At 36.7% G+C, this 15,570-nt stretch overlaps 1 protein-coding gene across 1 annotated transcript in view; it reads right to left on the bottom strand.

Moving 5' to 3' along the window:
• ANK2 (ankyrin 2) overlaps positions 1 to 15,570 on the bottom strand; it is a 223,803-nt gene that overhangs the window by 116,748 nt on the left and 91,485 nt on the right. Inside the window, exons 7-9 of the mRNA XM_046656002.1 lie at positions 13,093 to 13,191; positions 11,758 to 11,856; positions 5,011 to 5,109 (exon numbers count right to left, since the gene is read on the bottom strand). Coding sequence (XP_046511958.1) covers positions 5,011 to 5,109; positions 11,758 to 11,856; positions 13,093 to 13,191 — 297 coding nt within the window. The remainder of the gene's footprint in view (positions 1 to 5,010; positions 5,110 to 11,757; positions 11,857 to 13,092; positions 13,192 to 15,570) is intronic.

Below are 15,570 nucleotides of genomic sequence, written 5' to 3'. Positions count from 1 at the left end.
AATTTTCATTTGACATCTAAATATAAGCAGATTATGTTTGTCAGAGAGGGAAGCTAAGAGAACACTTACTTTCATAATTATGCTATTCTTAGGTAAAACCACAAATTAATATGTCTTTCGTGAATGAATACAGAGTATGTGTGGCAATTCAATTGGACCTCATAATTATTAGGGAAATATTAGATATACAAAAACAAGCGATAGCTGATGCTTAAATTATTTTTATCCAATTCCGTACACGGAATCTATATTCAATTAATCTCTCTGCATGAATTGCTTTACTTCTAAATGGAAGAGGAGGTGGATGAAGGAGGAGGAAGTGGGTGGGTCAGGGAGAGAAAGGACTTCGATCATCCACGCTGCTCTGAAATTCTATGATTCCTTTTTTCTATCATGAGAACTGAATTGGACTTGGAGAAAGTAGTGAGGTAAGAGCTAGAAAAGCATGAGGCAAATGTGCACCATGTGTCAATGATCTCCCAACTTTTAAATTTTGAGGATGATCTAAATTTATCATCATTGATACTGCTCCAAACAGCTTCAATTTATTTCTCAGAGGTCAACAGCAGGAATACAAAATATCAGGGTAATTCACTGATAATTATCAGTCTGGGTAAGATCCTCATTTTTTTTAAGTTAAATAAGCTTACAGGAAAAAATATGTAAAATTAGGAAAGAAACTAATTAGAAAAGATCTGCCCATTAAAGAGAGTGGACCGTTGTCTTTTCTTAATAGTCAATGAAAATAAGGTCACTAGAAAACCATTGTTGACCAAGTAACCAGTTTGGCAGTCATAACATTCAAAGAAGCAGAAACAGTGTCTAGAAAAGAAGCCAGAGTAGGCCCAAGGCTGAATACTCCCAACAAGGAAGGTGGTTTGAACAGTGAGGGACAGCTAAAAACAAAAGTATCAAAATCTTAGTTGTGGTGGTTTGTGGGTGCATATGTGATTTTAAAGTTATTAGTGTATTTTTCCATGTTCTTGACATACTCTTTATTCATAATTATTGCTTATATATTGAGAAATCCATAAAATGGACTTAGAAAAGAAAAGCAGGTTGATGAGAATGTATTTATGCATTGGGGGAAGATAGTATAAAGCACAAAGTGTAGTAGAAATTCAGGCCATGGCAACATGTGGACTGGTGTGTTTCATGTTTTTCTGATATTCTACCCATCTTTAATGCTGTTTTATCCACTTAAAGATCATGTGGAAAATAAAATCTTCACTATTTAATCTTTTGTTCATTTTACAAACCCTTTCTTTCATATTTTCTGAGTGCCTACTCAGCTCTGTTTAGGTACTGAGGAGACAGCAGGGAACATGATGGCAAGGAGCCCCTGTCTTCATGGAACTTCCATCCTAGTGTGGTGGGCAAACAATTCAGAAAGAGCAAAATGCAAATGCATAGTACATTGGAAGGCTGTCAATGTCAAGAAGAAAACCAAAGCATAGGATGGCCAAAGAAGATTGTGTATATGCATGTAATTCTGTATTGGGTGGCCAGAAGTGGCCTCACTGAGGTGAGTTTGGACAAAAGACATGATGATACTAAGAGAGCTGGTCCTGTTGATTTGAGGGGAGAGCATCTGAGGTGGAGGAGAAGCAAGTACAAACATGTTGTGTTGGGACCACACCTAGCATGACCGATTAACAGTAGGGAGGAGAATGCTGCTGAAGGCAAGTGATGAGGCGGGTGTCTGAGGAGAGGAATTCAGAGGTAAGGCACCCCAAGTCAGAGCAGGTGCTTTGACTTTTACTCTGAGTGAGATGGGGTGCTCTGGAAGGTTAGAACAACAAGATTACCCTGGCTGTTGTGTCGAGAATAGACTAACGGGGTGAAGAGAGAAGAAGCGAGGCCAATTAGGGCCTCCCGCAGTCATCCAGGTAAGAGTGATGGTGCTCTGGACCAGGGTGGTGGTAATGGGACTGTTGAGAAGTTGCTGAGTTAGTGATACATTTTGAAGGACAAGGAAACAAAGTTTAGTGACAGGATGTGGAAAGAGAGAGAAAGAGAAGAGTCTAGCATTATATGAGGCATTTCGTCTGAGAAACTGAAAGAATGGGATGGCCATTATTTGAGATAAGAGAGACTGCAAGGTGATTAGGAATAGGTGTGGGGGTAATATCAGGGGCTGAGCTTTTAACTTACTAAATTTGAGATGCCCAGTGGACATCTCAGCAGCAAAGGAGAGTTGACATCTACATATGGAATTCTGCAGGCACACATTTGTGTGTCATCAGGGTAGAGGTAGTATTCAAAGATGAGACTAGATGAGATTTCTTAGCGAGTGAGTCAGACAAAGACACAGTGTGAGTTCTGGAAGTTCTAACATTCAGAGACCTGAGAGTGAGGAGGAAGTACCAGAGGACACCGAGAAGTGACAGCTAGAACAGAAGGAAAGCCACAAGAGTAGAATGTCCCGGAAGGCAAATAAGGAAAGTGTCCTGAGGAGGGAGGAGTAAACAGTTTTGTCAGATGACAGCAATGGGGGAGAACGTAAATGATACGGGCTCTGATTCATGTCATTGGAGAGTCGGAAGGTAGGAATCTGTAGAAATGCTCTTCTGATTGCTTCCATTTTCTCAGTGCCGTGGGAAGTGAAGACAAGGAAAGAGGTCCAAGAAATTTGGAGAAAAAAGGAAAAGTGCAGAATGGTCAGGTAGCAGGGAGTGAGAGTGACTAGACTTGGGAAATACACTGTGATTGTCAGGCAGATTAAAGGCAGACTTGAAGTTAGAGATCATGAATTTAAAGCAAGCCCAGTCCGCATGGTCAGGTATTTCCTGCGGTCACATTCAGCTGCAAGAGTGTGAGTTGTATTTAATTAGGGTGAAATGTAGGAAGTGAGTATGAATATATCAGGAGTGGTGTGAATAACTATGGAATTTGTGCTGGGCAGAGGTGAGGGCACAAAGTGAAGGACAGTGAAACAATGACTGATGGACCCAGCAAAATGAATGAGAGTTAGCTGAAACAGAGAAGGGGGTGGCTGGAGAGTGGGAGGTTAGACATAGAAATTACAGAGGGTTGACAGTTACCAAACTGAGAGGCCAGCTAGAAGGATCACCTACTGCTCTTGCCAAGATCATTAAAGTCATCAGGAACTAGAATCGTGGTTCTAGAGAAGAGTCACAGTTTGCTGAGAGCTAGAATTTTCAAAGAATGAGGGGGAGTGACAACTAGATGGATGAGTATTTGCTTCAAGGAGGAATAATGGATGATTCAAAACTGGGAGTTTTTGTGGAGGGGGTGGGAGAATAGTCTGGCATTATATGCCTTTTCCACTCAGGCTAGTGGCATCACTCACCAACCAGGTTAGTTCATCTTGTCTCTGTTCTTTACCCTGTACATAGCTCTACTTTTAAGAATTATCTCCTTATCTATCTGAACCACTAAATTTCAAACTTCTTGAAACTATAGACTGTGTATTATTTCTCTTGATAGTGCCTTAGTTATCAGAACACTGCCTGGCACATTGTAGCTAATTACTATGATAGCTGGATGCATAGATGAAGGGATAAATATAGTCATGTAGTCACAGACAGTTTATGCTGGATCCTTACACATGAATATTTGATTTCACAAGAAGGCCACTAAAAAAAATTCGATAAAGGTAATCCATGGTCTCCATTAGTGACATGACAATTACAGGCAAATTCTGTTGACAAGATTGTTTTATAGTTCATGGAAGAATATATCTACCTAGCCTCAATTTGATAGAGACTTTTCATTAGTTTTAACGTGGCTGGTGAGATTTTGTTATTTCCATTTAAACTTCAATCAGTTTCCTCAACAAAACTTTCCGCAATTATCTCTGCATTACCCAGCTCAAAATGTCACATTTCAAAGGCAGATTTCTCCAACACTCACAGTTTAAGTAAGAGAATGAAAATATATGATTTGAAGCCACCTTTTCACAGCCTGTGGGGCATATCTTTAAAGATTGAGTTCATTCTACACACCTTTTAAATGTGTGGGCTGGTTTTTACTCCAAATAATTTCAATTAAATGTTCAGTTAAAATATTATATAAATTGAAAGATATTTGCTCATGTTGGCTTCCTTATTTTTCTCAGCTTACCCTTGTAACACCATCAGTTGATACCAACCCTGGTTGGGGGATTGAAACTGAGAGAAAATTTAAGAAGCGTCCTTTGTCTAAATTTTTGTTGTATTGAAGGATTCAAGGGTCGCTGCATATCCTATTAAATAGCTCTGTGCGATTATCTTCAATTTATGTCTCATGATCTTTTCTGGTAATCCAATGTATAGGTGGAAAATGGCAAATTGTACAGTAATAAAACTTTTAAAATACATTCTATAATGAAAACCTCCAAGAAATCAGCTCATCACGTGGGTTTTTTAAATATGGACAAGAGTTTTCCCCATGTTGAGTGTATTGATGAAATGAGACAATAAGTGCTAGATGTACTGTGCCATAGAGAACAACTTGCTTGTTTAATGGTTCTTTGTGGATGGGCTATCCTAACTCAGGCTTTCCATATCATCTACAAATCCCAATTATAATCAACCAACACCACTGGTGAGTAATTCTTTTTGCTAACACTGCCTACAGAGAAAGATTGGAGAGCTAAAAGATTTATCTTGTATTGCTAATTGTGCTGCTTTAAAAGACAATTTTATAGATATTTTATAGTCATCTCAGAGAATCATAAAAATATAGACTCACAGAATATAAGAGAGAGTCTCATTTATATATAATATTCTCATTTACATATAATACAAATATATTCAAATTTCCAACTGTAGTAAGAACAGCAGGTAAAAATATAGGAAGGACTTGAAGGTATACAACACATCTTAAAGATGCATTTGTTAATTTTAAATAATTTTAAAACAGTTTGATATATATTCCTCATTACTAGCACACAATTATTAAGCAACTAGAAAATGCCTGGCTGATGCTTTGATTCCAAGAATAGAGAGTGTAATAAAAAGTGGCTTAAAGCGTTGTTTGGATCCCTTCTTACCCATAATGCCTCACCTTAGTCCTTGCCAGCAAGGGAGCACCACGTTCCAGCAGAAGTTCTACCACTTGGTCGTGCCCACTTCTTGCAGCACAATGAAGTGGTGTCAACCCATCCTGCCAAAAGAATTAAAGAATTAGGCCTGAGTTAAACTCTTTTTTTACAAAGCCAAGATTGTATCTATTGCTACCTCAAAGAGAGAGTTTCCTGAACTCAATCCTAGTGACTCAATAGGTCAGTAATAGAATTTCTACTAGTTAAATGAAAGAGAAAGAGAAGAGTGAGAGAGAAATCTTGACAGAGAGCCAGAGAGAGAAAGAGAAAGAGAGAGACAGGGATTGAGCAAGAGAGAACCCACGTGTGGAGGTTCAATGTAAAAAGATCTGTTGCTGGTCCTCTGTTTGCATATTCAGGAAGATGGAAAAGCAGAGGATACTGCATTTGTTGACCCTGAAAGCCCTACTTGCTGGGAACCACAACCAAAGATTAGATTGTTCACTGTTTTCATTTTGGTTGTCCTAATACAACTTTTACTTAAAAATTCTTCTTAATCTAATTTGTACATTTATCTTCTCTCTTGAATTGTTGCTATTGTCATAAATTTTCCTACAATGCTCCCTGCTGCTCATAAAAGGGAAGAGCCATTTCTTCACATGCTTCTAAAGGTTTCTTCACATGTTTTACCACATTTTATAAACTACATAATTATTTCTCAAACATGAAAATTGTTATTAATAAATAGCATTAACACTGCCTCAAATAAAATTATATGTTATCTTATTTATAAAACTTTCTGACCTTGATACTTCATAGGTAGTTTCTGATTCCAGAGCAATTCCCAAATACCCTCTGTCTTTTGGATTTTATTTCCGTTTAGGTTGACATGGCCAGAAAACAGAGTTGGTGGGAAATATGAGGCAAAACGTAAGAACACTGAGCAAGAAGTGAGAGAGAAAATGAAATCCTGAGTACATAAGTTAGCTAGTGTTTTCAGTCTTAAGGAAAAAAAAGCAAAGATTGTCACAGGAAAAGAGATTGAGAACTAGGCAGCAGTCAGAGAAAATGCGGGGTGCCGAGCCATTAAGAGGACTTCAGAAGCTTCTGATTTATCCAGAACTCAAATGGTCTATCTTCATGTCTCTGTTTCCAGGACCATCTTTCTGGGTTGTGCTTTCCTCCTAATAAATATAATTCCTCTGGATTACAACACTCTTCTTGATGCAGCATTCTGGGATTTCTATGCTAGATATCTTCCCTTGCCTCTCCACATCCATGTCCCACAGACAGAACTCTCTAGATTATATTTGTGGGCTACCTTGCCCCCTGGCTTCTGGTTGGGTTTGGTCAAAGGGATATGCAGCAAGATATGGGAGCGACTCCCTGAAGGCTCTCCTAATTCTGGCTGTGTCTCTTTAGCTCCTGCCAAAGCAGCCTGCTCCATACAATTCTCTCCTTTGAAGTTCTGGTAACCACTCTACTCACCTTTCGGGTCTGGGATCGGTAAGGCGCCCTGTGGCCACCGGCCCCACGGATACTGCACCATCCCTTGTGCCTTCCCTTCACTCCACCCACAATGTTATAAATAGGCCCTTTAATAATCTCTATGCAAATTACCAAATTTGAGTGTGCCATCTGTTTTCCGCTAGGACCTTGACTGGTAATGATTCCTTGCTGTGTTAAATCTATTTAGCTAGTATTAAGATACCAAGTAACCAAAACAGATCTTGCAGGGTTTTTTTATGTTGGAATTAGCATGAAAAGACTGCCTTTTCAGAAAAAAGTATTTAACTACTGCAATTGAGATGCCAAGTTATTTTAAAGTTTGCCAGAGAGGAGCCTAAAAAAGAAACTGAGCCAGCAAAGCGATTAAAATGATTATGCTTCTGTATCTTCATAACAGTACCTTGTGGTGGAACTACAGAGCACTAGTGGCTATATAAGGTATGTAACAATTAGATATCGCCTCATTTCTCCAACAGAGTCTTGGTGGGGGCTTGGTTGAGATCTAGAGTTTGAGAAATCCAGCACAGCGCATGTGGGCATTGCGTGCAGTGTTCCAGGAATCACAGAACCCTGGGCGTAGCTCTCAGATCAGCCACCAGGGGCGAATCTCTCTGAGGCCCATCTTCACGATACATAAAATGGGGATGAGTTTTCTTAGTGTGTTTAACTTATAGCCTTGTTTGACAGATGAGGAGATGATGCCTTAAATCATGTTTACAAAAGGTATTGTTTTCTATGAATTAAATGAAATATTCATTGTGTAATCATGTTGAAACCTCCAACATATTCTCCGAATAGCAATAGGAAAATAGGGAGAACACGTAGTAAACGGACAAAAACATCAAGGGACAATAAGGACTAAATTGGTTCTAAATCTTACATTTCACTGATGCAATTTATCTGCCCTTATAAAGAATGTGTGAATTATATCAAATTTAAGTTGTCCATCATGCTCAATCTGCGATTTTGGATATTTTCTACAAAGAACAATATCTCCTTATTGCCCCAAAAAATTCTATCAAGGTTTTGTAATCAAAGACTTTTTTACTTAAATTTTCTTTTTCTTTGCTCTTAGGGGCAATGATCTGTTTGTTATCTTTTTCCTTTTTTTACTTAAATTCTTAAGGTGGTGTTTGAAGGTTACTTTTTTTTTTCCCTCCAGAATCCTTTTCCCTAAGTTCTCTTTCTCTCCTCACTAGAATCACTTCAAATCATACCATGATGTTGCTAATTCTTAAAAGGAAAATCAATCAACGTTAGAGGGACACCATTTATCTAGCTGGTAACCCACAGCATGAGCTTCTTACAACCATTTCTTTCCCTACCATTTCTTTCCTCCCTCTCTGGTTAGATTGTTCTTCCAGCGGTGCATCCTGAAGTCTGTAGATTGATATTGGCTCTGCTAATTACTAAGCTGTGTGCCCTAGGTCAAGTTACACAACTCCTCTGAAACTCACTTCTCCCTTTGGTAGTCTCACTTCTCAAATGAAGACCTCCATATTTTCTCAACAAGAAAGTCATACACACTTCATAAGTTATTAGGAAGTTGAAATAAGATGATATTTCTCGACAACTTAGCAGGGTGCTTAGAACATATGCTTATGACAATTGGTAGTCACTACTGTTTTTACTTTATTACTTCTAATAACAAGTAGCAAGCGTGATCTCTTTTTCTGATGGATTGTTTTTCATTCATTATCCTTTCATGTTTTTCATACACTTTTATTGTTTGCATTGAAATATGTATTTTAATACTTTAACCATAATCTTTATCTGGAGTATCTCCACAGTGAAATAATAAATAAATTTAAAAATAAAAAAGAATAGTGCCCTTAATAAAACTGAATTAATAATGTCATTTTTAACCAGCTATAAAGTTTCTGTTTTAACATTAAAATGAGGTTTTTTAGATACCAGAAAACCAAGGCTCTGTGAAAATGTCTCAGAGCGTCTCACTAGATCCTAGTCAATGGTGAGAATGCCAGGGAGATGCAGGATGTCCCCCTGAACGACAGTGCTGGGGAAAGTGGGGAGAAACTCTGGGAAAGATTATTTTTAATTATCCTAAAGCCTCTCTATATCTTGCTTTTCTACAGATAAAGAAAACTTTATACGTGAGAAAAATAATGGGAGGTTCGAGGAAAAACTCTTGATAGAATATACTAACTTCTGAATGTTTAAAACTAATCTGATTAGTAGGGGAAATTGAGAACTCTCTGATAAAAAAAATGAAAGAATAATATTTATATTACTTTTACTTTCATATATAGAAGCTCTATTGTATTACGTAAAAGGATAGTCAAAAACAAAATAACATTTTTCTATTTTAAAATATATTTCAAAAGACAAAAGCAAACCATATTCCTTTGTTTTAGTGATGAAATATTATAGCTCCCGAACTCGGCCCACCATTCCAGACCACACTCCTGGGTTTCACTATTTACCTCCCGCGTGATTTTGCCTTTGGGAAGAAGGATATGTCTTTTAGTTATAGCCACAATTGAAAGAACCTAAGTGCTTTTAAAGTCCTGCTCCTTAGAGATGAGGAAATATTTAACTTATGGGGGAAGAAGCTTAGTGCCACCATTCAATATTGCACCTCATCCTGGGGTGTCTTGGAACCAGCACACACAAACTAGTGACAGCCAATTTTTTGCACATCTTTTCCCAATTCTGCATTCAGTTAAACCACACTGGTAGCTCTGATTGGCCATGAGGGAAGTATGGAGTATTTACACCATGGAAATCGGCAAAGGCAAGGGCTACAAATCAGGGCATTTTTTTTTTTTTTAAAGCCAATCATTAAACTCTTACCAACACACTGCTGTCTGATCCCTTGGGGACTGTTGACTTGAGTCTCTGAGGACAGGGACCTAGTCTGCCTTGTGAACTGTTCTATATCAAGAGTTCATAGCACCAAAGAGGAACTCAGTAACTATCTGTTTAAGGAAGGAATGAACAGAATGTCCACACCACGTATCCAATTAGAAAATCTATTTTTGCTTTATAAATTCTTGAATGAAATTCAATTTATTTGCTGTATCTAAAGGACTACTGCACTGGATGGGCTGCCTACTAGACTGGATAAAGTACGGTCCAAAAAGTCCCTGTACAGAAGAAACCAAGCCTTACGTTTGATTGTCAGCTTGCTGAAGGATAAGGAGTTACTGGCAGAGCTAGCATAAGCATCGATTTCTCTCCACTTCTTAGTACTCTTCTTATGAAAATACAATGCCTATTTGGAGTTAGACTTTTAAATTGTATAAGCAAATGGATGTAGGCCATGCAAATTAGAGCATCTTTTAAAGAACTAGAAAATGTGGTGATGATTAGTAAGAAAAAATCAACTGCCTCAATAATGAATGAATACTCCAGAAAAGCATTTGTAAGATCAATGTGAATCCTTAAGACACTAAGATAAGAACTTTTTCCATTTACAAAGTTCTGTCTTTCCATTGGTGCTCTCAATTATTAGAGCGCCTCAACAGAAATGGAAAGGTAACTGTAAAGGGAGACATTATGTGAGTAAGGTACTTCAAGGAAAAGATACCGAAACTCTTTCCTTTAAATATAAAGAACAAGTAAGCAAAACATGCAGCATTGTGCATAACTGTTCCAAATTCTGCATACCTACAGCATAGCAAGGGAAAAGGCGTGCTGACAAAGCCAAGGGTAGAAACCACATAAAACTATGATGCAAAGACATTGGACACCACAACAAAGATCTTGACACACAGAGCAAACTACTCCAGAACTCCCACATGATAATACGACACAGGTGCTGTGGACCAAACGTCTTAGAGAAATGAGATTAAGAGAGCAACATTTCCTGAGGTCATTAACAGCCAGAATATTTAGTCTGGGGCTGGTGTGGTTTCTGGAAGCTCAAAGATGATAAGGCTTTGAACAAAAACGTTTGCCAGCCTCAAGATTTGCAAGGGAACTCGATCTGATTCTGATTCCTTGGACTATGAGAACATGCAGTCTCAGAATTAAAATAAGTGAGGACAAAATATCACAAGGGATATATCCTATCTACCATCCTCATAGACTTCTTATACCATATATTTAAAAATTTTCATATTATAACAATGTTTAAAGTTTTGCTGAAGTATACCCAGGTCTGGGGATAATTAACCATGTCCACTCCAGAGAATTAACACTGAAGTACTAGTTTAATGTTTTAGCAAGTAATTGCATATAATTTCAGTAACATAATCACAAATTATTAGTACCTAAGTAATTTGCCCACCCCACTTAAAAAAAGACAAATAATAATACCTAAGTGTTAATTCTCCCACAACCTATGAGGTAGGTACTGTTATTAGCCTAAGTTCAGAGAAAGTAAGTAAACTGCCAATATCAAGCAGCTAGGAAGTAGTAGAAGCAGGATTTGAAATCAGGTCATCTGCCTTCAGAGTCTGCACTTTTAACAGTTGTTCTCTCCTGCTTATCTAATTATCTATCTGCTGTGAGTGCATAAAAACCCAGAACAATATTTTACTTAACAAGATTGACATGAGTAGAAGTGCACTATAATAACTGTATGCCTTTTCTCCATAAGCATTATAGCAAAGCTCCTGCTTACGTCAGTACAGCATAACCACTTAAGAAAAATTATTTAGGGCCGGCCTGGTTGTGTATGGTTAGGTTCACATGCTCCACTTAGGCAGCCCATGGTTCATGGATTTGGATCCCAGGAGCGGACCTACACACCACTCATCAAGCCATGCTGTTGCGGCACCACACATACAAAATAGAGGAAGATTGGCAAAGATATTAGCTCAGGGCCAATCTTCCTCACCAAAAAAAAAAAAAAAGAAGAATGAAAAATGATTTAGGAATTGAAAAGTTAGAAGCAAAAGATTTTCAACATGTATTAAAATATTTTACGTAAAAGCCACACTCTCATAGCTTAATGTATATTGATGAGTTTGAGATCTTTATATTTACAGCTAACCACATGAGAGGTGTGTTAAGTCCAATCTTTGATCTTTGTTCGCAGAAAATCAATAAGCAAGGACTTGAAAAATCATCTCATTGAAGACCTAGCATTCTGTTTCTCCAGGAACTTATGAGAAAATATTAATTCCACTTTACAATGTGAAACCTCTAAATGCTGTATGAAGTTTCAATCAAATCTAAGAAAGCAATTTCCTTGAAAATTCATTGCCTATGTTTAGGACTGGTATTTTATTGTACCTACTAAAAGAATACAAGAAATAATAATGGTAGGAAAGTGAAAGAGCAGAGACACTCACCCTAGTTTTGGCATCGATCTGACCACCACGATCCAGTAGGAGCTTCACCATGTTTGTGTTCCCCCTTTTGGAAGCCACATGGAGAGGAGTGATTCCATTCTACACCATGGAAAGACCAAACAAGAGCATGTTGGGTAGGACAGGGCATGACAGTGAAGACCTTGTGTTAGAGGGCACAACGGAGGTTGTGACCTATGTGGTAATTTGATGCAAGGGTTCTAAGGTCTTAACGTCTTCAAAATTTCAGGAACAAAAAAGCACACAAACCACAAAGCACTATAGTTAGGGAATGAAAAATGGAATGAAACTGTATAACTAAGTTAGTCAATAACTACAACATAGGTATTGAATGCACACATTACAGTCAAGAGACAAAGGGAGCACTTTTGCATAATAGAAGCAAAATTTCAGATTCTGTCTAGGATTGAGCCCAAGTCCAAAGTCTATCTTTCTTTCTGTAACACCCATGCACTTAAAGAATCTGGGATCCTAAAGTTGGCTATGCTTAAAAATAAAATATGCATATACATATCAATACCCAATGGAAAAATATTTCTGAAAAACATGTTCTTCAGAATAATTCAGTAGGAAAAACAACTTGAAAATAACTCAACATAGTTTCAGTGCAGAAGACTTCTAAGAGCAAAACACCGTATATACAAATTACATTTATTTATTTTATTGGCTATCATATATCATCATCTTGACAAGGATATGTACCTCATTTTTTCTATGTCATAATTTTGCAAATATTCAAATGCTGCATTTACTGATTCATATTAAGTACACTGAGTATTATAATTATCATGTAAGTGTATTCTTTCCAATAAAAGCATACCATTTAACATATAACACAACATGATGTCTTTTTATGTATTTTGGTAAGACTCGTTATATAAGCAAATTCCTAATTCATTAAAAAAAATTCTCTGTCGAATTGTGTGCCCTATAATTATTGTTAAGACACTGTATAAATGTACTTATACATTTTATACTTAATGTTTTAACAGTTTCCAAGTTATTTATTGACTTGAAGCTGCTTATTCATGACTCATGGTGTGATCTTTAGATATAACTGCTCCTACTGAGGTCAGAATTAATATTCTCCTTAACCATTGCAAATGATTTGTGTGCTTCTGAATTTACACCTTCTTATTTTTCACTTATTGGGTCATGATGACTTCCTGTGACTTGAAGGAAAAAATGGAAAATCTAATAACTCCAGCACAGATCCAGTTAAGGAAAAAGAAATAAAACATTTATTGGTGTTCATTTTTACTTTAGTAAAATGCCCATTTATTGCTTTCTAAAATGAGAAAGTATTTGAATCCATACCCTGGCTGTGAAGTCCACAGCAGCTCCCCGGTTTAGAAGAAGAGTTGCCACGTTGACATTTCCATAATGGGCGGCAATGTGCAAAGGAGTAAAACCACTCTATGGAAAGCAAAGAAATTGAGTCAGTAAAGCATTTTACCTCCATATGTTGCAGTCACTGGATTAGTGAAGAAAATCACATGGTAACTGTCTACCTAATATGTGAGCAATACAATTCAGATAAATGCTTATAGCCTAGTGCTATAAGGTGGTAAATAAGTAAATATATAAACAGGTCAATAAATATCCTACATTTCTTGGCAACATTGTTTCTAATTACGTTAACAATTTATCTATTTATGAGATTTGTTGTTTATACAAAACCCTGTTTCTTGAGTTGGTTTGGCTTTTCAGAAAAACAGAACATGATTAAACAAGAAAGTTTCAGCCATGGGACTAATATAATTATGAATAAGAAATGTTTTCTCAAGAGAAAAAACCAAATCTTCTGTTTTTTTTGATTTTTGAGGTTTTTTTAAATGAAAAACAGCATTGGTTGGCATCGTATCTTTTGAACTATGAAAAATATTGTGAGAAATTCTTACAGAGGATGTACATTCATTCCACATCATTTAACACTGTCCTGATATTTCTATGCTCTTTAACAACTGTGTTTAGTCAGACTGTGTTACAGTGAAAAAACATAAATTAAACAATACACTTGGCATCAATATGAATACAAAATAAAGAAAAAATTCAGCTGAACCCAGTTTTGAATATTAATTAAACCAAATTTCGTCAATAAAATACGATTGATATAAAATAAAATAAGCAGGTTAAATCAATTATCTGGGCATTAGAGAACTGTTTACTCTAAGAATGTTTAAAAACTGAGTCTCAAAGTCTTAAATGAAAGAAAAGTATACTTCCTTTCATTTCTTTTTCTGATTAAAATTTAGTTATAAATTTTTGCCATTTCATAATAGAAGCATATTAACTCTTATCATTCAAGTATGCAAAGACATATTATCTTTGCTCTCCATAATTTTCATTACTTAATAAAAAATTATAGGAACAATAAAGACTGTTCCTATAAAATTGGATGTCAGATCCTGTAGTTCCGAAGTTATTTGTATTGTTCTCTTTAATCTGGAAATGGACTAGGATGTGCATAACATTGTTTTTAAGAAATATCATCTACATTACAACCATTGCTTTTCTATCACTTGATATATAGGCTCTCGTGATTTTGTTTTGAAAATGGGCCCAAATATGCATTCAGATATGTTAGGTGACAGAAATTCCTCTGTGCTATCAGCCAAATTAGCTGTAAGTAATTTCTGGCTGCAGAGAACCAAGACATAAAATAAGAATAGTAACTTTTGATCCAAATCCCACGTTGGTGGTCAAGATGTTTTCATTTTGTGTCTACAGGATACCAAATATTCATGTCAATATGGAGGGAAAAAATACGTCTACAACCTGGCTATTATCTTACAAAATGTCAAAATTTTATATTTTAGGAAATAATTGACTGGATGTTTTTCATTTTTATCTTGATATTTCCTGTCACCCAGACATGTCCTGAATGTGCGTCTGTAATTCAAGTCACAATTTAATTTCAGAAAAACATAGGGATTGCTGGTGAATCGTGTTCAAATTATCCAACCATAATAATATTACTTTTCTCAATTTCAAAAATAAACTAATTTATTGTCTGACACAGCCTCATTGACCATCCACAATGCTGCCTCAGGCTGTGACTCTTGGATCAACACGAGGCTGGAATAAGCCCCTGAGAGGAGCTCTCCCCTGATTAACACGGAGACAGAAGGCTCAGTTCACCTTCCTACAGGATGATCAGGGCAGCGGCTTCCCCTCTTTGTTACTCTATTGTCCTCAAAGAAATATTTCTAATTCAGTCCCAATCTACCCTACCCACTGCTTTCAACACAATGTGGAAAGCCATTACTGCTTTCAGATATGTATCTTACACAATTACCAAAATTCACTTAAAAAATTAAAGGTATTAAAGTCAGTAATCAAGATACCAATTTGTACAGTTGCAGTCTTGAGCAATTTCACCGAGCAGTTGGCCTTTTTTTAAATCTCTGACCTAAGCTCCATGCACAGATATGGAACGGAAGAAGTGATATGAATAATTCACATATATTCACATCTCAGTGGGTAAATTTGTCAATAAACAAGATATTAGTTTAGAAATATACTACTCTCAGTAAATTCGAAGTGTGTATGTTCCAAACCCCCACAGTGATCAGATGAGATGTTCGTCTCAAACTCCCCTCAACAAAGTGAAAATCAACCTACATTATTAGTCACTTGCCTTTGAATATTGGTTAATTTTTATAATATACTTTCAACAATGTTTGTGTTCATGCGTCTCAGGAGCAAAGGTCGAGAGACCACCAAACACACACACACAGACACACAGACACATGCACACACACACTATCCTGAGAGGCTTTTGCACTGAGTTTT

Source organism: Equus quagga, chromosome 3 (genome assembly GCF_021613505.1).
Source record: "Equus quagga isolate Etosha38 chromosome 3, UCLA_HA_Equagga_1.0, whole genome shotgun sequence".
NCBI classification, from domain to species: Eukaryota; Metazoa; Chordata; class Mammalia; order Perissodactyla; family Equidae; genus Equus; species Equus quagga.
The sequence above is the reverse complement of the archived record's forward strand: the minus strand, read 5'-3'. Positions and strand labels throughout refer to the sequence as shown.